The sequence below is a fragment of the Apiotrichum porosum genome (assembly GCF_003942205.1).
Source record: "Apiotrichum porosum strain DSM 27194 chromosome Unknown scaffold_1, whole genome shotgun sequence".
Taxonomy (NCBI): Eukaryota; Fungi; Basidiomycota; class Tremellomycetes; order Trichosporonales; family Trichosporonaceae; genus Apiotrichum; species Apiotrichum porosum.
Window position 1 is genome coordinate 1 of NW_021167108.1, and position 26,632 is coordinate 26,632.

Sequence of the window (26,632 nt, forward strand, 5' to 3'; positions counted from 1 at the left end):
TACACATGACATACCCTCACCATGTACCAATGTAGTACGGTCCAGTGCGCGCCATTGTGTTTCTCGGCAACGAAAAATACAGACAATCCTGGCAAGGTAAAGCCTCCAACGTTCGCATTGTGATTTCGGGACTTGCATAATCGTCGGGCAACTTGTCCCTATTGTCCCCCCCAAACTGATTGAAATGCAAGCCCTATAGCCGCCTATGTTACGACTGCTTATTGCTCCATTGAAATTCGACATGCGACTGTTTGAGCCCTTCGATGCCATGCCTCTTAGTAGTCTTGCGCGCTTGCTCTACAACTTGTCACTCATGCATGTTATTCAACTTATAGACTTCTAGGACCACACAACCCTGTCTCCACAAACCCAGCCAAGAAACCTGGTTCTTCATCCCTAACGACCCCACGACCCCTTTGCCGTCCCTCAACATCCCATGTCACGTCTCCTCCCCTCCGCTCAATCCCTACGCACCGCCGTTGTCCGACTCGGGTGCAGGCTCTGTAAGCTTCCACACGAACAGGATCAAAAACGTGATCGCCGCAATGGCCACGGTGATCCCCAGCGTGAGCGCCCATTGGACATCGGGCCGCGGGCCATCGTCGCCGAGCAGCGGCTGGCGCTCCGCATCCTCCTCGTCCCCGCGTACAGCGGCATCCGCTCCTCTTGCGGCGAGTTGGTCACGCGCTCGTACGCGCTTTGAGTGGTGGTGCCTTCTGCGCGCGCTACGCCAGACTCCTCGAACGGGTCCTCGGGAACAGGGCGGGCACCCCTGTAGCGGGGACCCGCGGCGCCGAGCCTCGGCGCGAGGACGACGAGCTGGACCGGTGCTTGTGCTTGTGTACCGGGGGTCGCTTGGGACCAGGCTGGTCATGATGCGGCCGGGGAACGGGAAGATGCCGACAGGCGGCGCTGGTGCTCGGGAGCGGGCGCGAATGTGACTGGCATGGTGGGCAGGGTAGACGGGGACTGAAGGGATGAAGTGCTGGGACGGGGGAGTAGCTCGAGAGGTGCGGTTACGGCTCTAGGTGATGTCTTGAGGGTCTGCAGTGGCAGCTACAGCCCTGTAAGATGTGTCTGACCTCAACGGAGGTGCGATGGAGGGCACTTTGTTGGGGCGCGGCTCGCACCGGAGATGGGCCGTGGACTGTGGGGCGGTCCACTGGACGGGACACTAGGTGCCAGTACTGGGATGGAGTATGTCGGCGTCTGGCTGTCAGCGGCGCTGACGGTGTGGCCGTACGGATGTGTGGACAGAAGGGTGTGTCGATTTGAAGAGGATATCAGCAATGGACAAAATGCTATGTCAGTGGAGTTTTGATTGTCCCACACCGTTAGCCGGGAATGACGCGGATGGCTTGTGGTGGGTGGCGTGCCTGGCTGGTTGTTGCCGGTGGCGAATTGAACCCACCATCCGTTTAGCAACAGCGTACGATGCCACCGCTCATGTGAGCCACCATTGTGCAGACAGTGTACAGGTACGCTTGACAACATCCTCGACATATTGAGTTGACTAAGGGAGGCTAAAATACAGTGCAGTTCGGCGGACCACTGACCACATCGACTGGACCAGTCCCCCTCGACCTCAATTATCTTATCACCCGCTCACTCCAGCTATATGATCCTCATCCAGACACGCATTCCCGCCCCATTTTCATCTTGCCACTCCCTTCATTCGTAGTTTGATGTCGGTACAAAGGCTTTTGTCGCTGAGAACGTATCTTGAGTCCGTTAGCGTGGCTATGTAGATGACCCGGGGGGTGGGGCTGTTGGTCGCACCTGCCATGTATCACCGCTGACGTCGATGACGTTTGACGTACTTGAGGAACAAGGAGATTCTACAGCTCAGGTCGTAGGCCAGTTCAGCCTGCAGGTTTGGGTGCAGGTCCACTTTCATGCCCTCGCCATCGACCACGTCCACCACTCGAGCATACTTGGCAATCAAGTGCCGGTGAACGATTGGATCAAGGAAAATCGGGCATCCCGAACGCGGACTGAAATGAACCGTTGCCTGTCATCGAAGCCTTGAGAAGACTGCACCTCAACAGTGATGGTGCGGAAAAGGATCGGGTCAAGTCGCTTCTGGAGGGTCCTGGACGTGGCCCGCCACTGGAAGAGGGTACGCACGTCGGAATAAGCTATCACTTTGTCCAGGATGTAAGGAAAGAAGCCACCGTCGATGGTCACACGGGGTCCGTAGTGGGGGCTTGGTGTGGCCGAGAAGAAGCTGGATGGAGAAAAGTGGATGTCATGTTGATCGTGGCCAACACCTGTGGGGAAACGGTGGTTGGTCAGTATGTAGCAGGCCGCACGTGGTGGTAAAGAGTCATAAGTGAAGAGGCGACGGTGAAGAGGAGAGTGGTGACGTCGTAGCATCTGAGGTCATGAGATCAAAATCCGAAAGTAATTGGAGGCGTAAGCATGTGCGTGTGTCCTGAGCGAGAGAGAGACAGGCCGGGCTGGCAGTCTGACACCCATCTGAAGTTGCACAAAGGACGTGCAGGAGCATCATGACATCACACTATCACCTGTATGTGATCTCCTCACTTCCACCGAGGGCGCACCAGCACAAAATGTCTGTATACGTAGCCGGCTGATGCATGATCTCCGAACATGTTCCTTCTGACTTGGCATGCATGTATCCTCCTTGGAGCCCTCAGCCTATGCCAGCGGGCTGGCATGGCAAATCGGGCCACACTGTCGTAAAGGAACCCGGTGTTGAAATCGTCGATAGCAGACGGGCTTCGCCACCTGTGCATCCCAAGAGCACGCCGGCCATGGCCAGTGGCTCCAGTGATCCAGTGATGGTTTTCTGGAATATTCGAGCATTTCCGATTATTTCTCGCAGAAGAGAGAAGGACATAAAAAGGTGGACGCTAACAAGCCGTCCGTGTGGCCCTCGGTCACGGCCACTCTTCCAACGGAAACTGGTGGCCACGCAATGTGGACATCGCCGCCGGCTGCCGGCACCAGTGTCTCTTTAAGCCGGCGGCCGCTTTGGATTAGAACACTGATGGTTCCGCTAAACCTTTGCTTCACGTTGCTTGCTCAGCGAATTCGAGGCACGTTAATTGCTGGACGGCTGTAGGCTGATGTGGAACATCGCCTCGAGCCCGTCGGTGTCCATACGCACTGCAGCTCTGGACAAGATATATAATAGCCATCGTCGCGTCGCTGTATCATTATGGCCTCATCAGGTTTCAAACACCTAGTCCTGTACACAGTTACACAGTCTTTGCGGCCGTCACCATCATACTTGCGACATCTTTAACTCGCCCCGCGCCTCGCGTGCTACCCAACCTCATCAACAGGTCTCATCACACGCCCCCCTACACAATGACCAACAATGACAATGCCGACTTCCGCCAGTGGAACCGTCTCGCCGACGGTATGAACCGGTACCACAACAGTTACCGGTGGGAGTACAAGAACGTCTACGAGAACGCTGCGGGCGGCTTCCACGTCAAGGGCCAGTCCCTCCAGGGGTTCCTTCAAGAGGCAGCGCAGCTCGCGATCCACCTCGGCAACCACCACCGTGTTGAAGAGGCCCATATCTTCCCTCTTCTCGCCAAGAAGCTCCCACAGTTTGCCGCCACCAATTCCGAGCACGTGAAGGCTCACCGCGGCATCCACGATGGTATGGCCAAGTACAGTGCGTATTTGAGCAAGGCCACGGCCAACCCGTCGAGCTACAACGCCTCGGAGCTTCGCAAGATCATGGACGACTTCCACGACGTGCTCTTTGACCACCTCGACCAGGAAGTCAAGGATATCGGTGCCGAGTCGCTCAAGAAGGCCGGATTTACTCTCCAGGAGCTCTCCCGGTTCCCCTTCTAAGAAGGGCACATGTTCGGCACCGCCCGTACGTTCCATCCTCTCCCCACCCTGCACCACCTGGCGTACCCAGCCAGCCGGCCGGCATATACCGACCGCACGCAGGTCATTTTACCACTGTACCACTGTACCACTGTCCTGCCATACAGACTCTAAGCAGCCCTGTCACAACATACCCTATCATTCAACGGCAACGCCACAGGTTGCTTGCCAAGACCTCTGCCCACATGGTACCTACCCTTGTTTGTAACAGAATGCATCAGAAGGTTTCCACCAACCCACAGACCAGAAGTGTTGCAGCTGCAGTTGATACATGCAAGTGACTAACTGAACCATGTCGTTGTCGTGTCGTGAGCGAACCAAATAACAGGCCAATGTTTATCGGCAGAGGAGGCTGACCTTATCTCATCGGAAATCTCACTCTGATACTCCGCCGAATACATGGGTACATGGACCGCCCGCCGTTGTCGGAGCGAACAGGCTCACCGCAAAGGCGGGCGCCAGTGGGCGTGCAGGACCACTCGTAGCCTTGGAAGTCGTCCTTACAAGTTGACCAGCTGACAAAGGGCAGACATTGTTAACATCATGTACAATCAGGAAGGGTCGCGCATTGTTGCGCGCAATGTCGTTTCTTGCGCCTCCGCTGTCGATCTATGACGTGCAACACGTGCGGCAGAACCGTGCGAGCCAAGGAAATATTGATAAGCAGCCTCGTTCGCCATTGCTAATTGAACAACCTAAATGTATACAAGAGCAATAGACTTTCAAAGTTGCCGACCGTGCCGAGATGCCGACCAGCCGTAGCCCACACGCGCCACACGCCGTCGAACCGAGCACGTCGGAGCTGGCCGTGCTGCAGCCGACCGAGCAAGGGCGGGAGGGGTGGGCCCACCAGGTCATAGAGCAACACCACATGGCCCCCCCGAGGTTTTGACGTTCTACTCAACTTTTCTCATCGCGCGTATCGAGGACATCTGGCTGTGCATAACGGTGTACCACAAGCAGCATTGATAAAAACCGGTGGACGACAGCTCGGGTCACCCCCTGGTATATTTTTGTGAAAACGCCCATCGCGCCACCACGACAACAAATCCCTTAAGGCTCTGGCCATCGCGGAAGTCCGGATCAATCTGTGCGAACCGCTTCTCTATTATCACTTCTCATCTCCTCTTCACTTTCAGCACCGCGGTTCGCCCTTACAGCGGTACTCGCACACAATGGCGAACGCCAACGACGCGCGGGATCCACTCCCGAGCGACCTCCCGGCGTCGGCACCGGCATTGAACGATGTCGAGGCCGGCGCGCACGACGGAGCAGGCTCGCCCACCCCGTCTCAGACAGTGGTGGACAGGAAGAACAAGAAGGGCGGTCTCACCGAGGGTGATGACATGCTCGACGACTTGCCAGACAACAACCTGATGCTGGTCATGCCCTGGTATGTTGTTGACTGTGGCGCAAGACCACAACACGCTGACCCGCTTCCAGCCTCGCCCTCGTTCTCTTCCTCGCGGCGCTGGACCAGACCGTGAGATTGTCTACAACCTGACCTTCACTGACGTCCCTAGATCATCGCCACGGCTCTCCCCACTATTGCCGAGGTGTTTGATGCCACGCCATCCGAGTATTCTTGGGTCGCGACTGTGAGTTTGTGAACACCGAGTGGCTATGGAGGAATCGAGTCGGAGGATCGAGACGGCTGGCCCGATCCCGCGTTGTTATTCCGCCTTCTCATCTGTTGGCAGCGTTTGCCTTTACTCTGGCAGGATGTCACGGCCAATATGCGCCAACAACCTCGTGCGTTGTGGAAGTGTGCTGACATCACAAGGCATACCAGCTGGCCATGACACTTCTGACACCTGTCAACGGTCGCGTTTCGGACATTGTCGGCCGCAAACCTCTGCTCTATGCCGCCATCATCATCTTCACAATCTTCTCGGCACTGTGTGGCTGTGCCAAGAGCATGACCTGGCTCATTACCGCCCGCGCCTTTCAAGGCCTGGGAGGCGGCTCCATCATCGGCCTTACCTCCATCGTCGTGTCCGACATTGTACCTCTGCACAAACGTGGAAAGTACCAAGGGTTCATGGGAGCGGCATGGGGTATTGCTGCTGTCGTTGGCCCGATTCTGGGAGGCGTCTTGACCCAGAAGGTTTCGTGGAGATGGTGTTTCTGTGAGCATTTTTGTTGCAACGGAGTCCTGCTGACACGACAGACATCAACCTCCCCACTTGCGGTGTCGCGTTCATCCTCCTTGTTGTCACCCTCAAGCTCAACAAGCCCACCGGCGGCACCTTCCGCCAGCTGGCGCACACTTTTGACTTTATTGGCCTGTTCCTCATCATGGTCTCTGGTGCCTTGCTCATCGTGGGCTTCTCCTTTGCTGCGGACCACGGGTTTGGCGACAAGGCCGCCATCGGCCTGATCGTGGTTGGTGCTGTCATGTTCGCCGGTGGCATCATCAACTGTCTTTATACCAAGCGCACGGCTGTCATTCCTGCTGTAAGTCGGGCTGTCCCTGAGAGATTATATGATCGCTTGCTAATGGGAAAAAGCGCGCATTCAAAGTCCGCACGACGCTCTTCTTCCTCATCGGCTCGTCCCTCCACGCCTGCGGTAAGTCGCCACCACAAATGTCGCCACGCACACCACTAACAACCCTCTCCAGCATTCATTCCTTCCAACTTGCTGCTGCCCGAGTTCTTCCAGGGAGTCCGTGGCGCCGATGCTTTGCAGAGCGGCTACCAGCTGCTCACATATGCGCTCGGCGTCGCATGGTCGACTGTTATCGCGGGACAGATTCTCTCAAGGTGGCACATTGTCCGGCCCATCCCATGGTCTGGCTACGTGGTCGCCATTATCGGCTACGGCGTCATGTACGGCACGTTCAACTATGACCTGACCTTGGCCATGCAGTATGGCCTGCTGATCATCCCCGCCGTGGGAGTGGGGTTCTCGCTCCAGACCCCGCTCGTCATCTTACAGGCGGCCATGCCGCTCAAGGAGATGGCGTCGGTCACGTCTGCGTGGGTGCTCACGAGGTCGCTGGGCGGCTCGGTCGGCGTGTCCATCTTCACGGCCATCCTCAACACCAACATTCGTTCGCGGTTCGCCAAGATCCCCGGCTACGGCACCGAGTTTACCGCCCCGACATCGTCGGCAGGGTACAAGGCCATCCACGACTTGCCGGCCGGCGATATGCGCAACAGCGTCCTCGCGGCGTTTGCAGACTCGTTCAAGCCGTGCTGGCTCGTCTCGCTGGCCCTGTTCGCCGCCGCGCTGCTCATCACCCTCCCGACGCGCGCGTACTCGCTCAACCGTCCCCGCGGTGCCGCTCTCAAGACTGCCGCTGCGGAGAAGAACGAGGCCGCGTCCGAGGAGGCCGAGACCGAGGAGGAGGAGGCAGTGAGGGCCGAAGCCGAGAAGGCAGCGGCCTACGGTGGCGGCAGCGAGAGCGCCGTGTCCGAGCTCCACACTCTCGCCAAGACCCTTACCAACACGTCGAGCCGTCGGGGCACTGAGGCCGGCGAGCCGGTGCTCGAGAAGGAGAAGCGGGTCAGTGGTGACGATGAGCACGGTAACAACGCAGCACGGGAGACGAGCGAGAAGGCTTGAGAGCGCAAGACGATCTAGACACCCCTGCATCACATCACACATCCACATCCATCACACATACATTTAACTGTCATTTTAATGCAATTCAACTCTGCACTATGAGACTGCACACTCGCTACATCGGTTTAGATTTCCTAAGTTTGATTTTTGGCTAAATAATGAATGGACACACTGTGGTCTCTGCGGGACTCGGTCCTCTCCCCCACCCCCTAACCCTAAACCTGTGCGGCGATGGCGCTGTCCTTGCCCTTGTTGCCGGCCGAGAGCAAGACGACGGCGTACTTGCCCGAAATCTTCCATCCGGGCTCTTCCTCGTCGAGACGCGCGCCCACCTCCTCGGGGATGCCGACGACCACGTCCGACTTGATGGTGCGCAGCGAGCACACGGGCGGCGCACCGGGGTCCGAGGCCATGGGTCCAATAGCGTTGGGGAACGTCGACTGGATGGGGAAGTGGCAGTCATAAGTGAGCTTGCGGTGGTTGAGGTCGCCCTTGAAGATGACGAGGTCCGACTCGGAGAGGTACTGGAACAGGTCGGGGGCCTCGTTGTTGAGGTCCCAGAACGAAAAGCCGGTGCACCAGAACGGGTGCTGCTCGTACTTCCACTTGCCCTCCTTCTCGTACTGCTTCCAGCGGCGGCCCATCGCGCGGAGCTGGTGCATGTCCTCCTCGGGCGCATCCTCAAAGAGGTGGCCGTGGAGACACGCCGTGTTGAGGATCCAGTCCCAGTCCTTGCGGGTGACGTCCGAGACGAACCAGGGAATACGCTTGCCGTGGAAGACAATCTGCGAGCAGATACCGGCCTGGATAAGCCAGTCGGCGTAGACCAGGTCGCAGTAGAGCTCGAAACCGGCATTGTCAAGCACAAAGTCGACACGGCCGCCCTTGAGGGTCAGGACATAGTCGGCGAGCTTGTGCAAGTCGTTGCCGAGAATGTTCTTCTCAGTGGCGGCGAGGTGCTCGCCGCCCGTCGACTGGAGGTTCTTAATGTCCTCCTCGGTCATGTCGATGAGGAGCGACAGGTCGGTCGAGTTGCCCCACAGACAGACTGGCAAGTGTCAGTACAGGTCATTCGCAAAGGGTCAAAGACCTACTCTGAGTGAGTTCGAGGAAGATGAGCTTGTTCTTCTCCGTCGACGATTGGATCTGCTGGGGCTCCGAGAAGCGTGCCGCGAGCTCAAACACGGCCTGAGCCGAGCGCGAAAAGGTGTCGCACTTCTGGCGGAAGAAGACGTCATACTCGACCCAGTACTTGGACAGCGAGAAGCACTCGCGGAGACGACGGTACTTGTACGCCTCGGCAAAGAGCCACGGAGCGTTCATAAAGTCCTTGCCGCGGAAGAACTTTGCAATCTCCTTGTTCCACAGGGCCACGTCTCCGGCACCGTCGTCGACGATGGGGCGCAGCTTGGCGTTGCCGTGGAGGTCGTCCATGAGCTGCTGCATGCGCTCGACACAGTCGAGGAGGTCGAGGACACGCCCCTCGTCGTACTCCTGGTTAAGCGTCTGGTAAACATCGTTGATCGCCTTGGCCAAAATAGTTGGCAGGCGCACGCCCATCGTGGCCTTTATGGGGCGTCAGCCACACTGCGATCTTTCGTAACCCCCGTTTCACTGCTGCTTCTCCCTTCAGAAGCCTTTTCTGTCCCCTCTTTTCCCACTTACATGAGCGAACGAGTACTCGTGGTAGCCACGGTATGCGGGCCAGGGGGGCTGGTCTAGCATTGGAGTCAGCACAGCTGTACCCTCTCAGCGGAGGTGAGCAGGACTTACTAGGGTTGACACGAGTGGGCGTACGAGGATAAGCCTGTTGGGCATGAGCATACAGTAAGCCGACGGGGCGCTGTGCCAAGAGCGATTAGACTTACCGCTGGCTTGTTCTCTGCCTGCTTCTGCCTCGGCGGGAGGTTGCCCAGGTTGAGCTGCGCGATGGTGAGCTCAGTACTCGGCGACTTATGAAGGCACGCGGCGGCGCTGGTGGTGGCTCAACACATACCATGGTCTTGGACGGCGCCTTGGCCGACGGATGAGCTTTGGATGCCATTGTGGATAAGGTGTGACAAGAGTGTGTGGTGGTGTGTGTGTGTTTGCAGAATGTGATGGAAAGAGAAAGATCAAGAGTGAGCGGTTATGAAGGCTCCGTCTCTGGGTCAGTGACAGAGAAGCTGGCACGGCGGGGGGGGCTACTGGGCGGACCGATTGGAGGACGAACGGCGCGGCATGAGTTGGGACGAAACCAACGCAGAGAGTACGTCATGAGGCTCTGCGTCTCTCTCTCTCATTCCCTGTCCGCATTGGGGGTGTGTGGGGTGGGGGGGGGGGTCTGCTCGTCGTGAAGCCATCACGCTCGAACACCTTTCACGTGCCCCCCTGAATGCTTGCGCTTGCATGCAGCCGGTGGGAGAGGTCGCTGGGAACCGAGGGGGCCAAGGTTGCCAGGGCGTGTGGTTTCGGGGGTGGGGCATGTTGCATGTTGCACGTCTCGCCGTGTTGCTCCCCCCCTCCCCTCCTCTTGGCCCCGCACACCTCATCCCCACTAGATTACTATATCCAACGTTCCTGTCTGTACGTCTGTGTCTTGTCGCTCGCGGGGCCTCGATATGCCAGAGAGTCACACTACTACTGCTCTCAGTCGCTTTACTACACCGAAGCAACATGAATGTTCTGGCATGCCGTGGAGCACACAGAATTACAGAAGGGCCGTCCACGTCGCCCATTCAGTTGCAGTGCAAATCCCCACCGGCCCATTTAAATGAGATAGCGCGCAAGAAATGGGCGGGAAGAAGCGGCACGCATGTGCGCGATATCTGATCGCTCAGGGCCAACCCCCGTCTCGCTGTACGCCGGTGTGACGCCAGCGGCTGCGATCCCCCCGCCAGGCTCCAGGGGGGACACCATGGTGTGGAGAAGAGAGGGTCCTCCGAAACCGATTAAACCGGGCACCGCAAGAGATATGGCCCGGTTTATCCCATGTATAACAGCTCCGTGCGATCTGTGCAGCTGTGACAGCAGGGACACTGCATATAACAGATACAGCAGATACCGCAGATACATCACCTACCATTGCCGGGCGGCTGCCTGGCCCGTGTCGTTCATGGCAGACTGCGCAGTACGAGGTGATTCCAGCGGGATCCCTCTCAGCCGACGTGCCGGAACCACGCCAGATTTGGTAACCATGGTGAGGAACAGAGACCCCTCGGTGACCCGCCGATCCCCGGAGCCAAGAGCGAGCACATGCGGCTCACCACCGAGGATGCCCTACGCAAGGTGATTGTTATTGGGGGGTTGGATCTGTTGGACGCCATAATCGCAATCTCCCTATCTGCGAAGCTATCGCGGGGACGTGGCGCAGCAAAGCAACCCCTTGGGCGTGTTCCTTGGCGGTGCTCCAGCGACGATGACGGGGTGCGCGGGGTGACAACGTGACAACGTGCGGCGCTCCGACTCCGGTTCTCCGATGCGATCGCACACCCAGCTTCGAGCTTCGGGTCGGCCATGCTTCCAATGGCCAATGGCTAGTGGTGAATATCCGACACAGTATGGCACACTCGTGTGTACTGGCCGGCACCTTGGAAGGGTTAGGAAGCCAAACGTTTCCCACATTCACAGGTCCAGGGAGACGTCAAGAGGGACGTGCAGAGAATCGTCACCCTCTGCAGGTCTATAGAGGAAATCGGGTGGAAACGCGGTGGAGAGGACGCAGGTGCTCCTGCAAACCAGGCGAAGCGTGTGGTATCTGCAGATATACAGAGCATGCAACATGCGACAACCCTAAAGTCGATCGACCTTGTGCAAACGGGAGGTCAGGCTCTGTCGGAACCAAACAACAATGTCAGGGAGACTTTTTGCCATTTCCAGCCTCACTTCCGGCCTCCACTGTACCACTGTTGATGTCTTGCACATGCACACACACACATTGCAGTCTTCTGTCTGCCCCTTCAACAAACCACCTTCCCTCCATGCAGGCCGCAGACACATCCTCTGCCATCAACGCAGAGGCCGGAGGAGGGCCCAAAACACTGCGGCACAAGACTCTCTCCGCCTACTACGACCATCTCCTCACCCTCGAGCACCTCCTTGTCGGCGTCGAAGGCCTTCTCTTCCACTCTGATCCTGCCGAGTACCGTGAGCTACTGGAACACACCATCTGTGCGCCGCGTGGGGATAAGGCGCGTGTCTTCCCTGCATATGGTCCTACAGATGGGACACAGCAAGAAGCGATAGACCGCATCTTGCAAGACTTTCGGGGCTCTGACGTGCTTCTTCTTGGTAGCCGAGTGAGTTAACAAAATGACGCTGTGTACAGCTCACTGACAGCCAGAACGCACCAAGTAACTATTACATGTCTAGTCGCTCCTCGGCGCACCTTTCCACAGGTGCACCGTCCACGGCTCTCCGCTCACTTCCTTGGAAGATCCTTCGGTCTAGGTGGGTTCAGCACCACTTGCGTCATCTAACCCACCAGGCTCGGCGACTCGGGCTTCCGCCACCTGTTCCACACGTCCTCCATCTTCCTCCCGCTCGGCAACAACTGCTACCAGCAACTATGTGGTCCACCCATCCACGACATGTACGACCCCAAACGCCATGTCAAGGCGCAGCAGCCGCCTGCCCCCGGCAATCAGAAGCGAAAGCGTGACGACGATGAGAAGGTATTGGTCAAAGTAGACGGTGCTCGCAAATTAGTCACCAAGAAGACGGGAAGGTGAGCTCGCGTACAAGACTTGCGCAGCTAACTTCAGCGCGGCCGCTGTAAACCTCCACCGCCAGCGGATCTACTATGGCCGGCCATCTCGCTCGCCAAACGGCAAGATCCAGTATGGGCTTCCTCGTACTCGTGGGTGACCATACACCGTTGTCAGACGGCTCATCCTTCAGATCTCTGGAACAAGGCTGCCGGCAGCTGCTTACCCACTCCCTCTGAGCAAGTATGCTTGACGGTTATCCTGGACATGTTCCCCGCCATGCGCAATCACCGTGCCGTCCCCGGGGGGGACGTGCGAGACCGCGTGCGCGGTAACCCCAAGCGTGTGGGAAGCATGGTTGGCGCCATGGGAGAGTTGCTCGTCCGGCACGCGCGTCTCGACTATGGTGCTCATCTCCGACGGTGCTTGGATAGACTGGTGAGTTGAAGGACCCGTGCGGAATAGCAGCTGACGGGCAGAAGGATGTCCAACTTGTGCGTCGGCTAGAGATACTGGTCTGTAGTGCTCACCTAGCAGAACGCCTACCCGCCACTGGAGGGAGAAGACTCCAAGCCTCGTTTGGAATGGATAAAGAGTGTACGCCGCACCGACTCGGAGCTCAGTACCAAGGCTTCTTCCCGTGGCGGCAGCATGCCTGCAGTTTCTCCGCCGTCGCCTGTTCTACAGCCGGTATCGCCAAGTCAGGTAAGCTGCAAATTCGTGATCGTTTGGTAGCTCACGTCTAGGTCTGTCGCTTTCTTGGCTCAGTGTTGCGCAGCCTCCTCCCCATTCAACGTATTGGAGAGCACAACCTGCGGGTCATTGTTCACAGTGAGCTGCTCAGGGGCAGCGGCGGCTCGAGACGTAGCTCACGTTCAGACTCGCGTATCCTGGTCCGCGCCAAGATGTACGAACAAATCAGCGTCCACTCGCTGGTGCAAGGTCTGCGTATAAACGATTTTATCTGGCTGTGCGTCGGTGACAGCCAGCGTGTCCCCCCACACGAGGCTGCCAAGCGCCGGCAGTTGGTTGAGCAGTTTATCTACTGGCTATTTGATCAGTTTCTCATTCCACTCCTTCAGGTCAGTTAGCAAGGCTTTCGCCATTCTCAGCTGACATTCAGGCGTCATTCTATGCCACCGAAACGGCCTCGACTCGTTACGAGACCGTCTATTATGCTCACGATACTTGGCTCAACGCTACCGAGCCGCATTTGAGAGAGCTCGAAGCCACCTTGTTGGAGGAACTGGACGAGGTGGGTGTGTAAATCGTCGCAGCACTGACCCATCAGGAACAGCAGCAAGTGGCACTGAAGACGGCACTGGGTATCTCTGCCGTGCGCCTCATCCCCAAGCCGGTTGGCTTCAGACCCATTGTCAACTTGGGCAAACGAATGGTAAGCTCCGCAACGTTTATTGAGCTGACAATGTAGCGCATTGCCAACAAGAGTGCCGCAGTGTCGTCGGCTCAGCTGACAACTGCCAACGAGGTGCTCCGTGGTGTCCACCAAATCCTTACCTTTGAAAAGGCAAGTGTGCAAGGATACAAGCGGAAGCTGACGTTTGGCAGAGTAGGAAAAGAGATTCCTTGGGTTCCTGCCTCTTTGGAACCAACGAGGTGTTTGCTCCTGTGCAGTCTCTCAAGCGCGAGTTGATGGACATTCACGATGCCATGTGAGCTAATAGCGACGTGCAAAGCTCACCCCCCCAGGCCGAGAGTATACTTTGTCAAGATGGACATCAAGGCAGCGTTCGACACGATCAAGCAAGACAAAGTGCTCGAGGTGGTGGCAGAGCTCTTGGACAAGGTAAAACTTTGGAACCGCAACTGCTGCTAACAGACACAGAACAATGACTACTGTCTCATGCTCTACAGTCTCCTCCTCCCTCCAGCGAGCAAGGCATCCCAAGGCTCCGCCCGGCGACTGTTCAAAACCCGCGCAACAATCTCAGACCATACCTTGGCCACCTTTGGCGAACACGCACAAGACATGGCTGCGCCGCTGCGTAATGCCGTCTTGGTGGATCTCGTGAGCTTCGTTGATGGATATTGAGCTGACTTTAGTTTCGACGCAAAGAGGTAACCCGTGAAGCGTGCATGGAGCTGCTTCGTACGCACATTCAACAGAACATGTGGCAGGTGAGTTGGTGGGACTTTCTTGTCAACTAACAACCAGGTGGGAGACAAGTGCTTCAGGCAAAAGACGGGAATCCCACAAGGTTCCAAGATCAGCTCGCTGCTGTGCTCGTTCTTCTACTCGGCGATGGAGGCTGAGTACCTCTCATGGACAAGACGACGCGGAACGGTGGGTTGCTTAGCCGCCTAAAGATTCTAACCCTCAGCGCCTCCTCCGATACATTGACGACTTTCTACTCATGACAGACGACTACAATGTTGCTCGACGCTTCGTGACCGTCATGTCGCGCGGCTTTCCTGAATACGGCGCGTTCGTTTCGCCGTCCAAGACATTGCTGTCGTTTGAGCTAGCGCCCGGTGGCCATGCTGCACCGGTGGCGAGTTTAGGCGAGAACGGTGCATGCCGTGAGTTATTGGTATGGTGATCGTTTCCTGACAGCTCTCAGACTTTCCGTATTGCGGTTTCCTGATCAATACCGATACGCTGGACTTTAGCATCGACCACGCGAGGCTCATGGCTGGCCGTGAGTTGAAGTACCTTGGGTTCAGCTGACAGGCAGCCACGACGCAGTCATTCGCCCTCCGCTCGAACCGGCGGCGTGGTGGCAACTTTGTTGGGTGGCTGAGCAGGTAGGTTGGGAGAGAGCTCGCTGAACTAACCTAGCAGACAACTCGAGAACCGCAACCATGTTGCCTATGTGAGCTTTCACGCCCGTTGCGTCAGCTAACGCCCAGCTTGACACAGACCACAACGACATCGACACAGTCTACCTGAACGTCTTCATAAATTTCGCTCTCACCGCAATGAAGATTCCCCACTACTTTGAAGGCAAGCCGTTAGAGTACAGACGCTCCAAGCTGGTTTACGGTGAGTGAGATATGTAGCCCGCGGAGATACGCATCTGACAGACAGACTGGCTCTGTCTTGCGGCAGAGTACACGTACAGCGCTGGCCGGGCTCGTGTCCGCCACGCAGCTCGTACGGCCGCGTCGGAACACTTTGGTGTGCCCAAGGGCGCCTTCCTGTTGTGAGTTCTGTTCTGCGGCGCCTGAGCTCACGACAGTATCGCCAAAGCAGCCATGTGTCGTGTACTCGCACGCAAGGCGTCACGGATGGCCCACGTTATGGACCTCCTGCAGCGTGACCTCGACAGCAGAGCGACTCGCGGCCTGCGACACTCCCTCGACGCAGTCGTTACGCATGGGTGGTCAATAGTCAAGAGTGCCAAGTTTTGAGAGAGAGACACCACGATCCATTCAGTTGTAGTGTACGTTGCAGCAGCCCGAGTTTGTAGCTAGAGTATGCCATCCATCTTGCATAGTACAAGCACCTGAATCCACTCGCGCTCCTTAGATGGTGGTCTCGTAGGGGAGGGCGGTGAGGGTCTGGGGAACGTTGTTCTGGATCGAAATAACGCGGGCCTCACGGGGCTGAGCGGGGAGACGCTTGAGAACGACGGTCTCGCCCTTCTCCTTGGCCTCGCGCTTCTTGGCGGCGTTCGACTTGACGCGGTCAAGGAACTCCTGGCGGCACTTGGAGTGGCGGACGTGCTCAATGCGGACGTTGACGCGCTTCTCGATGTAGCGGCCGTTGACAACCTTGTAGGCGATGACACCGACGGCGCGGGGGGCAACGTTGAAGACGATGCCGGTCTTGCCGTGGTAGACTGGAGCATGTCAGGAAATGTCTCCCGAGGTTCGAGAATTTGGGCCCCCAAAGGTGGGTGGGTTTGGGGGCCAGCGAGCTGAGATACTTACACTTGTGGGGCATACCCTTCTGCTCCGACGAGTTGGCGACAATGTCGACGATGTCTCCGACCTTGAAGACACGGAGGAAAGTCGAGATGTTGGCAGCGCCGTGCTCTGAGAGGAGTAAGCTCGTTGTCCAAAACGTTCACAGTTCCGCCGAGGTGGCGGGAAACCGGGAATTTGGGGGGCGACTTTGTGGATTTGGGCGGCAACTCTGCAGCCACGCAGCAGACGGAGGACGCAGACAGCGCCAGGAGAACGCTGCCAGCACGACAGAACAGTTGGAGGAATGGTTGCGGCTTGCCGGAGGACTGTCGCTGGACACCTTGGCACAAAAAACGAAATCTTCCCTCCGTGCCAAATTGTAGGTCCAGCCTCCCACATGCGCACACGCACTCTCCCGTCTGTCCGCTGGACAGCGCTGCACGCCATCCTCGCGCTGCCCGTCTCCATCGTTCCCTGCGGTCTCCCGTGTCGACAAATCCACAATCCCCCCCAAGTTTCCCGGATTCCTGTCTGGCTCGAAGAAACTGTCGAATTCTTCTACGCACCACGGAAGTTGCGCTTGAACATGTGGCGCGTACGCGCCCTGGAACCGAACGAGTGAGGCATGGCGGCTGTTTCTGGGGGACGTCGTCAGAATGGGTGTTGTCGAGATGTATATGGCGGGGACGAAGGGCCGTGGGTGCTACTCACTTGGCTTTGATGGACGAGACGAGAACGACGACGAGCGAAACAACCAAAGTGGGCCATCCAGCGGCAGCGCACCCACACGCCCAACGCCAGGCGGCAGGCTTTGGCCGCCACAATTTGTTGGGCGGTAATGCCGATTTGCTGCCGCAACGCCGAAATGCACCGACACAGTTGTAATAGCGAGTTCAAATGGGCCGACAATAGTACCGTAATGCATTAGGCGAAACTCCAGGCCGTGCTTAGTTTCAGGCGGCAGGACCAGAGTTCTTGAGACATGGGAAGCTTGTGACACAGGCTGTGGCCATATGGAAATGTGCCCAGAGAAGGTAATCGTCGGTTAGGACAGCGGTACAGCGATGAGTATGAGAGTCAATGTCGGGCACATGGTTATCTGCCGCCCGTTCGTTGCAGTCGGCACCGGCCTGCACCACCTCTTGCAACTGTTACCCGCATCTTCTACCACAACGGCTATGCATAGAGCAGACATCACCAAACAACTTGTTGGGTTTACCGCACCCACGGAACGGACATGGGCACGAGGCCATGTGCACGACGGTCTGGTCCTGGACAGGGGGGCGGAGGATGCAACAGCAAGGCTCCTACGCAGCTGGTTCAAGTGTTCTACTCAATGCAACCGACTTCTGCCTCTGGACCATACCCTTTTGCCAACAAAGCATGTCCACGCCAGTCGAATATTTCGGTAAGCACGCAGCGAGGAGTGCCTCCAAGCTCGTCCTTGTACAGCACCCTATATCCAGAAATGATATGAGAATGGTAATGCGCGTAATTGCAAGCGGCTTCTGTGATCACTCAAGTGTCCACACATGACGCCAACTTCTGCCACGCGACCGCCATGAGCAGGCGAGACGATACCATTGACTTTTCAAGGCGTCTGCCGCGGTAGGGCGGTGATACCATGGAGGACTGTGCATGATGGGGCGTGGAAGTTGAGCACCACTGGAGGAAGCTGAGAATGGAGTGAAGGACAAGGTAATAGAATGAACACGGCCTATAGACTACGCCACAGCTAGCTGTGTAGGCCGTGTCGATTTTATTATCCTTGTGCTTCACTACATTCGTCCAGGTTCCCTTCCGGTGCGCGTTGTTCCAGATAGCCTACGTTGCGGTTGGGCTCTGGGGAGAATGTTGACAGAATGACGAAAGTGACCATGAGGTCCAACACGGCAACCACGCAACATGTAGACGCCGATATCTGATCCTGGATAAAATAACCAAAATGGGTCGCAGAAATACACCGCCACACAATATTCGACCAATTCGCCGCGGCGATTTCCACCGGCGACACTGGCGGCTCGCGGTCCTGGCGTCTGGCAGGCGGCACGCAGGCCACTTTGAGTGCAGCGACACCTACTCGTTGTCCTCCACCCGATCAAGGTGAGCTCAAAGACGGTGGTAACGAGCCGAACCATCATGCTGACTGCGTCCCCCTCCTCCTCCTCGACACCCCCGCGCTCCTCGCCGTGTTCACCGCCCGCTCAATCCTCGCCAACCCGTTGATCCTGCATGGTTTCAACCTGGTCGCTTCAAATTTCTCGACAACCCCCGTGTCAAAATGCCTCTGTGCACTTACGCTTTACTGCGTCTACCCACGCTTCTTGCTGTGCGGTAAAATCACTCTCATGTGATTGCTCAAACGTTTTGCTCTAAACCGCTCTCGTTTGTTGCTCCCCCCAATCTATCCACATTCTTTGAAACATTTTCGTTTTGCGAACTTGTGTCGATTGTTGGATTTGGCCATTCTTCTAGAAAAATGACCGCCGCCCCTCGCTCGTACTCGAAGACGTACAAGGTCCCCAAGCGCCCTTACGAGGCCGCCCGTCTCGACGCCGAGCTCAAGGTGAGCAGTTTGGAGGGAAATTTGGCGGGACAAGGACGAGAAGGAATTTGAGGTTTGCTGTCGGCAGGGGACGGCAAACTGGGTCTGTTGGCTTGCGCACCAGACACGTTCTGCGTGCTGTAGCAACTACTACCCCAGTCGTCCTCTCTCCTACAGCTCTCCACTGTTCCCCTCTGTCTCGCTCTCGCCGAATTTTCTGTGCCCCAAACCCCCGCACGCGACCTGTAACTGACGTTTCCTTAGCTCGCCGGCGAGTACGGTCTCCGTAACAAGCGTGAGATCTGGCGCATCCAGCTCACCCTCTCGAAGATCCGTCGTGCTGCCCGTGACCTCCTCAAGCTTGACGACAAGGACCCCAAGCGCCTCTTCGAGGGCAACGCCCTTATCCGCCGTCTCGTGCGCATCGGTGTGCTCGACGACTCGCGCATGCGTCTCGACTACGTTCTTGCCCTCAAGACCGAGGACTTCCTTGAGCGTCGTCTCCAGACCCAGGTCTTCAAGCTTGGTCTTGCCAAGTCGGTCCACCACGCCCGTGTCCTCATCCGCCAGCGCCACATCCGCGTCGGCAAGCAGGTCGTCAACGTCCCCTCGTTCGTCGTCCGCCTCGACTCGCAGAAGCACATCGACTTCTCGCTCAAGTCGCCTTACGGTGGTGGCCGTGCCGGCCGCGTGAAGCGCAAGCGCGCCGCCGCCGCCGAGGGCGGTGAGGCCGCCGAGGAGGAGGACGAGGAGTAAACTTTTGGAGCCCTCTTACTCTGTTACTCCCGGTCGCCTCTTTGTATCATTGTGGTGGTAGCAATGCATAGCTGCCAGACATGCTAAAACGGAGCGCACTTGTTCGCAACCTTCCCCATGGACAACCATTTGCTGCACTCTCGTGTTTGTTTACTAACTGTTGCGCCTCTCCCATCGCTGCTGCACATTACTGTACGACAGCGATCAAGATGTGTATCATCAATGCCAACTGGCGAATACATGCTACCTCTTACTGTACTGCCTACCCGAAGCGCTGCTTGGCCATGGCCCGGAACCTGTTTGTTAGCTGTTTCCCATGTGGCCCAGCTCACATGTCCATGGTCGCAGCCTCCTTGTCGCGGCGCTCAGCCATACGCTCCTCGAGCGCACTCCGCTGGTCGCTCATCTGCTCGGCCTTCTTGTCCGCCCGCCTCGCGTCCGCGGCATCACGAGCACGCAGTCTGCGGGTCAGTCAGCTGTCCGTGGCCGTCAGAAACAACTCACGCAGCGGCAAACGAGCTTCCGTCGCCCATGAGCGTCCCCTCGTCGACCTCGAGACCCGCCACGTCCTTGTCGCGCATCTTCTTGTTCTCCTCGTTGGCAGCGCGCTTGTCGGCGACTTTCCCCTCACGGCCTTGCTGGCGGGGCGCGAGGTCCTCTGCGCGGTCGAGGGCGATCTTGCGCTCGGCCTTGCGGCCTGCCAGGCGGTCCATACGCGCCGCCTCGGCCGCCATCTCGCGCGACAGCTGGCGGTCGCTGACGGTCGGGAGGGTCGGCCCCAGCGTGCCGACTTTGGGACCGGGGGACATGGACCGCGACGGTTCTGGCCTGGGACCAATGTCGTCGTCGTCGTCGTCGTCCGAGGCGGCCGTGGGCAGAACGCTGCGGCCGAGGGTGGACGGCGGGCGCGAGGTCTTGACGTGGGTGAGCCTGTCGACGTCGGCGCGCGCGGCGGCCAGTTCCTGTGAGTTGACGCGCGAGCGGCGCTCGGCAAACGACCACTTGCTGCTGGGTAAGCAAATCCCCAGAGGAATAGCACCCACTAGTTTGTATTGTCGCTCGCGCGGATGGCGGTGCTCTCATGCTGGTCGTAGCACTCGCGCGGCAGCGCGCCGTCGTTCCACCGCCGCACAAAGCGACGAAAGTACTTGTGCGCCTCCTCGCTCGTGAGCTCGTCGAGGTACTTGCCGCGTTCGGACTTGAGCCAGTACCGGAACTCGCTGGCCTTGAGGCTGTGGTGAAGAAGGGAGGACGGGAGATGAATGTATGGGAAAAAGGAGGCAAAATTGGAATCGGGGAGGAAGGCAAGAGTCGAGGAGAGAAGGTCAGCGAGGAAGGCAGCTGCGCAGCTGACCGCAGACGAGTTCCAGCTGCCGGACAAGGAGCACGCACAAGTAATCTTCAAACGAAATCGGCTCAACACCCAGCTCTGCCAAGTCAAGAAGAGACTGCTCAGACTCGGAGGGTGAGGGCTCGCGTCGTCGGCGGTCGTCGCGATCACGATCACGATCACGGTCACGGTCACGGTCTCGCCTGTCGTCCCTCTCTCGCCTGTCGTCCTTGTCTCGACGGCGTTCATCTCGATCCTTGCCAGACCCGCGCTCTCGGTCTCGGGCCTTGTCCCTTTCTCGCCGGTCACGTTCACGTTCACGGTCCCGATCGCGATCTCGGTCACGGTCCCTGTCGCGGTCTCTATCCCGGTCTCTGTCGCTGCGCTCGCTTCGACGGTCGTCGCGTTCCTTGCCGTGTCGGCGCTCGCTCCTCTCCGCATCGCGGTCGCGGTCGCGACGGCGTTCTTCTCGAGATCCCGTATCCCTGTCGCGGCGCCCGCTGGGCGACCTGGAGCGGTCGCGGTGGGACGGCATGGTGGCGGTGGAAGTGGTTGAAAGTGGAAAGTGAAGTGAAATGGAATGGAGGAAAGTGGAGGAAGATGAGAGAGCCGCGAAGTTGGAGGCAACGTCATTGTGCCTGAATCTGGGCCGTGAGTGTGGCACCACACACTCCAGCATCCGTTGATTTCTTCAGTGGCCAACGAGTGGTGGTGCCGGCAGCCAGCGGCATGACGACGAGGACTCGGTGCACCGCATACATAGTACCCACCCACTAACACATATCCTCCCCGCTAAGACCTGCATTGAACATGCCCCCCCCCCCCGGACCCCCCTTTTCTGCTTGCTTCACTCCCACTCGTCCTCCCACTTCATGCCCCGCGATTCCGGGTGCACCCGCTCAACCCGTCAGCAACTCTGCCACAAAACACGCCAACACAACAAACCTACGTCACGGACAGCCCGCACGCTTTCCAAGAGGTCCCACATCGAGTATCGCGTCTGCGTCTCGGGGTCGACAATGTGGTAGTGGAAGCGGTAGAGCATGTGCTGGAGGAGAGCGGCCATGCGCCCGTCGACTTCCATGCTCGTGACGTTGCTGCGGGTGGTTGTTAGTTGGCAGGTTGTGTGTGTGTGTGTGCTGGGCGCCGGCGTGGGCGTGGGCGTACCGATCAAACCAGAAGCACCATTCCTGTGGATGAGTAAGTCAGCTTCCCGTCCTATCAAGCTCCATTGGGAATCGGGGGGGGGGGCAGCCGGCAGGCTGTGTGTCACGGCCCCGAATGGCCAGCGGATAGCCAGGACAGTGGCCGACCAGCAAACCAGGCATTTGGAACCGATGCCGACGGACTCCGAGACACCAATTCTGGTACACTCGTGTAACACTCACATATGCGATTCGCGGCAGAAACTCTTTGAACCAAAAGTGCACAGAGCTGGGCGCGTGTGCAGCGTGTAACCTGTCCAAGAGACGTCAGCGATGCCTGCGCTCGTGACAGTTGACAGCGGTGTGCCCCGACGGCGCGTACATGCTCTCGGCAATCTTGATATCCTGCGCGCACGGTCAGCCAGACGAAACGAAAGACGAAACCGTTGCTGCTACACAACTGTTGAAACCCACGTCGAACACGAGATTGTCCACTTGGAACTGCTCGAGCTCGCCCAGCTGCCATGATTCGGCTTCTGGAAACATGTACTCTGGGCCGGGTCAGTATCGTTGGATCGTTGCGCCGTTGCAAGGGGTCCGAGGCGATGCGAAACGCACGGTCTGTGGTGAAGGGCTCAAACTTGGAGAGGTATGTCACCTCTGTCGGGGCCAGGTGGTGCGGCATTGTCACGATGCGCTTGGACGACGTCGACGGTGAAGCGGGCGGTGAAGAAAAGGGGCAGACAAGAGGTCACGGTGGGACAGATGTGGGAGAGAGGACCCCAACGGGAAGTTGCGAGCCCGTTCTCTTGTACCGTCTCGCCGTCGGTCGACGGCAGCAGCAGCAGCAGCAGCAGCACAGTTACATGGCTGTGATCGTCGCGCGTCCTTCCCTCCTTTCTCGGCAACGTACTTGCAGGCAACCAACGCCCCCTTTTCCACGCGCCGAGCACTCTTTAAGCCGTCGTCTTGTCTGCTATCTGCCTACTGCCGCGCCCGCCTCAGCTATGCTTGATCTGCGATTGTGGCGCGATTAGGCCGCATGCAACAACTGTATGCCTCGGCGGTCGTTCTCAAGGCCGCCGCTCGGAGGCATTGGATGGGCCGTAAATGGGTTCGTGTGTCCCTTCCCCGCGACATGAGGAATGTGCGTGTCCATGGGTGACGTTCAGGAAGTTCAGAAATTACAAAGCTGGCAGGAGAGAGTGAAAGCAAGTGTGGCTGCTGGTCAGTCTGCAAGAAGCGTCCCTCCAGCGAGGATCTGGCAGGACGTGCGTGTCGCGCCATATGGGCCAGTCGACCTCCCATTCGGCCAGTCGCCGGTTTGCTGCCACACTGGCACACTAGCGCAGACTGTAACACTGTGCAGAATGGACAATCCCCTTTGGATCCTTTTGCACGCTGCTGTCAATCCAGTCCCCCGTCATTTCCATCCAGTCGCCGTGATCTCCGACGCAGCGGGGAAGTCTCCGCACGGTGTACTGTACCAGAGGCCGGGGCGTTCGGTCGTCGATGCGAGGCGCGAAGCTCGTCACGGCCCGGCTTCTGATTTCAGCCAGATGCCTCTGCCACCCATTCGCCATGCGCACATCAGAATTGGGTTTCTTTTTTGGGACATGGGTGGGCATTGCCGAGTTGGCCAGTGCGTTGCCAGCGCCTCTTGCAGCCCTCTCATGCGGTAAAATACATCCTGACACGACCATCCGTTAACGTGCCGGCACTGGCTCACGGGGCACCCGTCCTGTTCGTCGCGAGCAATGCACTTTTTGAAACCGGAAACCACAACCTCTCGTCCGAACCTCATCGGACGGTAGATGGACGGGGTAGAAGCAGTAAAACCCTCTCCTGCAATGCCGCCCAATGCCTCGCAACGTCTCCTAAACATCACAACGGAGACGCGGAGACGCCGAGAGAAGGTGCGAGTCCCGCCCTGTGCCTCCATGTTACTTTGTTCGCCCTCTCGGTGGTCTGATCTGGTGTTGACTTGGCAAACAACCCTTGTGCTCCACATCGGCGCCCCAGATTCCATGCGGGCGCGAGACGTTTCACAGTGTGTTTAGGAAGGCTGTAGATAGACGTATGTCTGTGAGGTCTGTGATCTGTGAGGTCAAGGTTGCGACGTTGCGTTAAGGATGAAAGCTGGGCCTCGCCGGCAGAGCCATTGGCCAGGCCACCCACAGGGCCATGTACAGGGAGCGGGCCGGGGACCTCTGTCGTGCTCATGGACATCAACATGTATATGCTTGACACACCCAGATGAGGCCAGAGGCGCGGCCCGGTGCTTGCCTTGTATAACCACCTCGTGTGTGGAGAATGGACCCTTCTGTGCGTTTCATGACGGCGAGGCGTCTGCGGGCGTTGCACATGATGTGGGGGGATGGCCCGTGAGGCCCGTGAGGCCCGTGAGGCCCGTGAGCGCCGCCTCTGAATCTGGCACACGAGTGCGCGACAGCACGACCGTGCTCTGCTGGACGAGCGCTGGACACGAGCCCTCGCTCGAGACTGAACGCTAGAACGCGTGCCTTGCAAACCCATATGCTCTTTCTTGCAGCCCGTGGCCCCCCCCCCCCCATGCCTCCCCACCTGGGCCGTGGGGCCAGTGTTCCATGCAAGCAGCCGGCCAAACGAAACTCTAACGGCGAGGTATATCAATTGGACTGTCGTACTCTCAACAGCTGCGCGCTGCGCGGCCACAGGGGGCTATTCCCTCTCGCCTGCGCGTCGTGTGCCATTGAAGCACCTTCTTGGGACCCGCATACGCCCGGGGTCTGTGTGCTTTTGGTGCTGCGCTGCATGCCACATACATACACACTCACACTCACCGCTGCTCTGTACCCATTCAGTTCACGAAGAACGGGAGACACGGCCCCCCATGGCCCATGGACGCGTCGTAGCAAAATGCGGGGGCGTTTTCCCCCGAATACGATGACGATCCCGAAACGGGGTGGCGGCTCCGCCCCCAGAGTGTCTGTGAGAGTATTCTAGACCCCCCTGTGGGCCCACCACCCCGCGCGCCGTGTGCACATGTGCTGCGCCGGCCCGCATGTGCGCGGTGCCCGCATGACGCCAGCAGAAAACGGTGGCTGGCATGGCTGGCGTCGCTGGCGGCAGCAGAACGACGCAAACCGCATCCGAGAACTCATCGAGAGAATTGTGAAACGCGTCTCGACTGGGTTGTCCTGCATGTCCTGAGCACTTTGGGTGCCTGAGTCGGGTGGGTGAGACGCGCGCCTGTGGCCTGTGGCAAGTGGGTGGTTGTCCTCTCGTTCGCTCGCCCATACCCATAACGCGGGGAACATGGTATGCTTCATCAGTAGTGACAGCGCGTATGCTGCTACACGCGCGTGCACAGAGAGAGAGCAAAGAGAGGGGCAGCTCCTTCCAGTTCCCGCCTGCCCCTTGCGGCCCTCTCTCATGGTCAATGCTTGTTGCCGTTAGCCGTTTGCGTTTGGCCCTCTCGTCTCTCTTCCTTCCTTCCTGTCCCCTTTCTCCCCTCGCACCCACCCTATGCCCCACCTGCGATGCGTCTCTCGGTGTGCATCAAAACAGCACCCTTCTCCCTTTCTCTCTCTCTTTCTCCATCTCTCCATCTCTCTCTCTCCGTCTCGTTCTCCAACTAGTATACCATACAAGGCTCTGTGAGCTACGTACACCCGACACTCCTTCAACCCACCCCCTTTCAATCGCTACACTCGATCCCCCTCCTCCCCTCGTAACGACCTAGTCAACATGCGCGCTGCCACCGTCACTGCCATTCTCGCGATCCTCGCCGCCCCCGCCACGGCCCGCTCCCAGCCCAGGAGGAACAACTGCAAGGCCCACGCCTCGGCTTACACCGCCGCCGCTAACACCGCCGCCGCCTCGGTCGTCTCTACCACGGCCCCCGCTGTCACTGCCGCGTCGGCCCTCCCCACCGATGCCGCCTCGTCGGCGGTCGAGTCGACCGCCGCTGGTACCGAGGCCGCTGTGTCGGTCGAGTCTGCTGTCTCGTCCCCTGCCGAGTCTGCCGTCTCGGCCGCTGAGGTTACCGACAGCGTTGCGTCGGGCCTCGACAACGCCACTCTCATCGCGTCCCCAACTGAGGCCACCGAGTCTGCCGTCCAGACCGACGCTGCCGTCTCTGCCGAGTCTGTTGCTGCGTCCGAGTCTGTTGCCTCGAGTGCCGAGGCCTCTGTCAGCGAGTCCGCCGCCGTGTACGACGCGTCGGCGGCTTCGACGACCGCCTCGAGCGCCGCGGCCTCGTCGACCTCGGCCTCGTCGGGCACCTACCCGCCTGCCCTCCACTCGACTGACGACTCGACCGAGCAGTACGTCCAGGAGCTGCTCACTGCGCACAACGACTTCCGTGCGCAGTACGGCGCCAGCGCCCTCGTTTGGAACGCGAGCCTTGCGGACACTGCTGCCGGCAACTCGGCTCAGTGCGTGTTTGAGCACAACAGCGACATCAACAGCCAGTACGGCCAGAACATTGCCGCCGGCTCGGTCCCCACCACGCTCACCGACCTGGTCAACGCCTGGACCGCCGAGTCGTCGCTCTACGACTGGTCGAACCCGGTCTACAGCGACTCGACCGGCCACTTCACCCAGGTCGTCTGGAAGGACACCACCTCGCTCGGCTGCTCGTGGACCACCTGCACTGCCTCGGAGATCTTTGGCTCGTCGGAGAGCTACAACGGTGTCTACCTCGTGTGCAACTACTACGCTCCCGGCAACTACGAGGGTGAATTCGCTGCCAACGTTGGCACCAAGTCCAGCTAATCGCCTCGACCAAGAGTCGCACCCGCACGCTCGTCTTGCCCGCCATTCTTCTATTGCCTGAACCCCTCCCCTCAAACTGGCCCCTTTTACGTTTACC

The 26,632-nt window shown here is 58.5% G+C and overlaps 10 protein-coding genes across 10 annotated transcripts; 5 read left to right on the top strand and 5 right to left on the bottom strand.

The window, feature by feature from the left end:
• Positions 1-466: 466 nt before the first annotated feature.
• EHS24_000001 (uncharacterized protein) lies at positions 467-948 on the bottom strand (the record flags this gene model as incomplete). Its single annotated transcript, XM_028615844.1, has 3 exons — positions 467-665; positions 695-830; positions 891-948. 3 exons carry the CDS (start codon positions 946-948, stop codon positions 467-469), a joined length of 393 nt encoding a protein of 130 aa, XP_028479701.1.
• Positions 949-3,336: 2,388 nt separating this feature from the next.
• On the top strand, positions 3,337-3,837 carry EHS24_000002 (uncharacterized protein; the record flags this gene model as incomplete). Its single annotated transcript, XM_028615845.1, has 1 exon — positions 3,337-3,837. One exon carries the CDS (start codon positions 3,337-3,339, stop codon positions 3,835-3,837), a length of 501 nt encoding a protein of 166 aa, XP_028479702.1.
• Positions 3,838-5,051: 1,214 nt separating this feature from the next.
• On the top strand, positions 5,052-7,446 carry EHS24_000003 (uncharacterized protein; the record flags this gene model as incomplete). The annotated part of the gene is made up of 7 exons (XM_028615846.1): positions 5,052-5,269; positions 5,320-5,359; positions 5,400-5,474; positions 5,669-6,005; positions 6,047-6,333; positions 6,387-6,447; positions 6,500-7,446. The coding sequence occupies 7 exons, from the start codon at positions 5,052-5,054 to the stop codon at positions 7,444-7,446; spliced, it is 1,965 nt and encodes a 654-aa protein (XP_028479703.1).
• A 215-nt stretch (positions 7,447-7,661) lies between these two features.
• On the bottom strand, positions 7,662-9,490 carry EHS24_000004 (uncharacterized protein; the record flags this gene model as incomplete). Its single annotated transcript, XM_028615847.1, has 6 exons — positions 7,662-8,494; positions 8,541-9,012; positions 9,112-9,164; positions 9,220-9,253; positions 9,315-9,368; positions 9,443-9,490. 6 exons carry the CDS (start codon positions 9,488-9,490, stop codon positions 7,662-7,664), a joined length of 1,494 nt encoding a protein of 497 aa, XP_028479704.1.
• Positions 9,491-11,405: 1,915 nt separating this feature from the next.
• EHS24_000005 (uncharacterized protein) lies at positions 11,406-15,503 on the top strand (the record flags this gene model as incomplete). Its single annotated transcript, XM_028615848.1, has 24 exons — positions 11,406-11,723; positions 11,768-11,874; positions 11,912-12,151; positions 12,217-12,283; positions 12,339-12,569; positions 12,611-12,625; positions 12,669-12,836; positions 12,878-12,962; positions 13,011-13,213; positions 13,255-13,386; positions 13,429-13,527; positions 13,564-13,665; positions 13,701-13,804; positions 13,842-13,938; positions 13,978-14,160; positions 14,196-14,270; positions 14,308-14,436; positions 14,474-14,672; positions 14,714-14,791; positions 14,839-14,897; positions 14,935-14,965; positions 15,013-15,135; positions 15,181-15,295; positions 15,332-15,503. The coding sequence occupies 24 exons, from the start codon at positions 11,406-11,408 to the stop codon at positions 15,501-15,503; spliced, it is 3,132 nt and encodes a 1,043-aa protein (XP_028479705.1).
• Positions 15,504-15,617: 114 nt separating this feature from the next.
• RPL21A (60S ribosomal protein L21A) lies at positions 15,618-16,628 on the bottom strand (the record flags this gene model as incomplete). Its single annotated transcript, XM_028615849.1, has 3 exons — positions 15,618-15,934; positions 16,026-16,130; positions 16,568-16,628. 3 exons carry the CDS (start codon positions 16,626-16,628, stop codon positions 15,618-15,620), a joined length of 483 nt encoding a protein of 160 aa, XP_028479706.1.
• Positions 16,629-18,480: 1,852 nt separating this feature from the next.
• Positions 18,481-19,302, top strand: RPS9 (40S ribosomal protein S9; the record flags this gene model as incomplete). The annotated part of the gene is made up of 2 exons (XM_028615850.1): positions 18,481-18,567; positions 18,811-19,302. The coding sequence occupies 2 exons, from the start codon at positions 18,481-18,483 to the stop codon at positions 19,300-19,302; spliced, it is 579 nt and encodes a 192-aa protein (XP_028479707.1).
• A 328-nt stretch (positions 19,303-19,630) lies between these two features.
• EHS24_000008 (uncharacterized protein) lies at positions 19,631-21,167 on the bottom strand (the record flags this gene model as incomplete). Its single annotated transcript, XM_028615851.1, has 4 exons — positions 19,631-19,763; positions 19,807-20,307; positions 20,346-20,651; positions 20,695-21,167. 4 exons carry the CDS (start codon positions 21,165-21,167, stop codon positions 19,631-19,633), a joined length of 1,413 nt encoding a protein of 470 aa, XP_028479708.1.
• A 312-nt stretch (positions 21,168-21,479) lies between these two features.
• Positions 21,480-22,462, bottom strand: EHS24_000009 (uncharacterized protein; the record flags this gene model as incomplete). Its single annotated transcript, XM_028615852.1, has 7 exons — positions 21,480-21,530; positions 21,582-21,729; positions 21,800-21,822; positions 22,021-22,090; positions 22,160-22,182; positions 22,252-22,328; positions 22,396-22,462. The coding sequence occupies 7 exons, from the start codon at positions 22,460-22,462 to the stop codon at positions 21,480-21,482; spliced, it is 459 nt and encodes a 152-aa protein (XP_028479709.1).
• A 3,044-nt stretch (positions 22,463-25,506) lies between these two features.
• Positions 25,507-26,535, top strand: EHS24_000010 (uncharacterized protein; the record flags this gene model as incomplete). The annotated part of the gene is made up of 1 exon (XM_028615853.1): positions 25,507-26,535. One exon carries the CDS (start codon positions 25,507-25,509, stop codon positions 26,533-26,535), a length of 1,029 nt encoding a protein of 342 aa, XP_028479710.1.
• Positions 26,536-26,632: the final 97 nt, after the last annotated feature.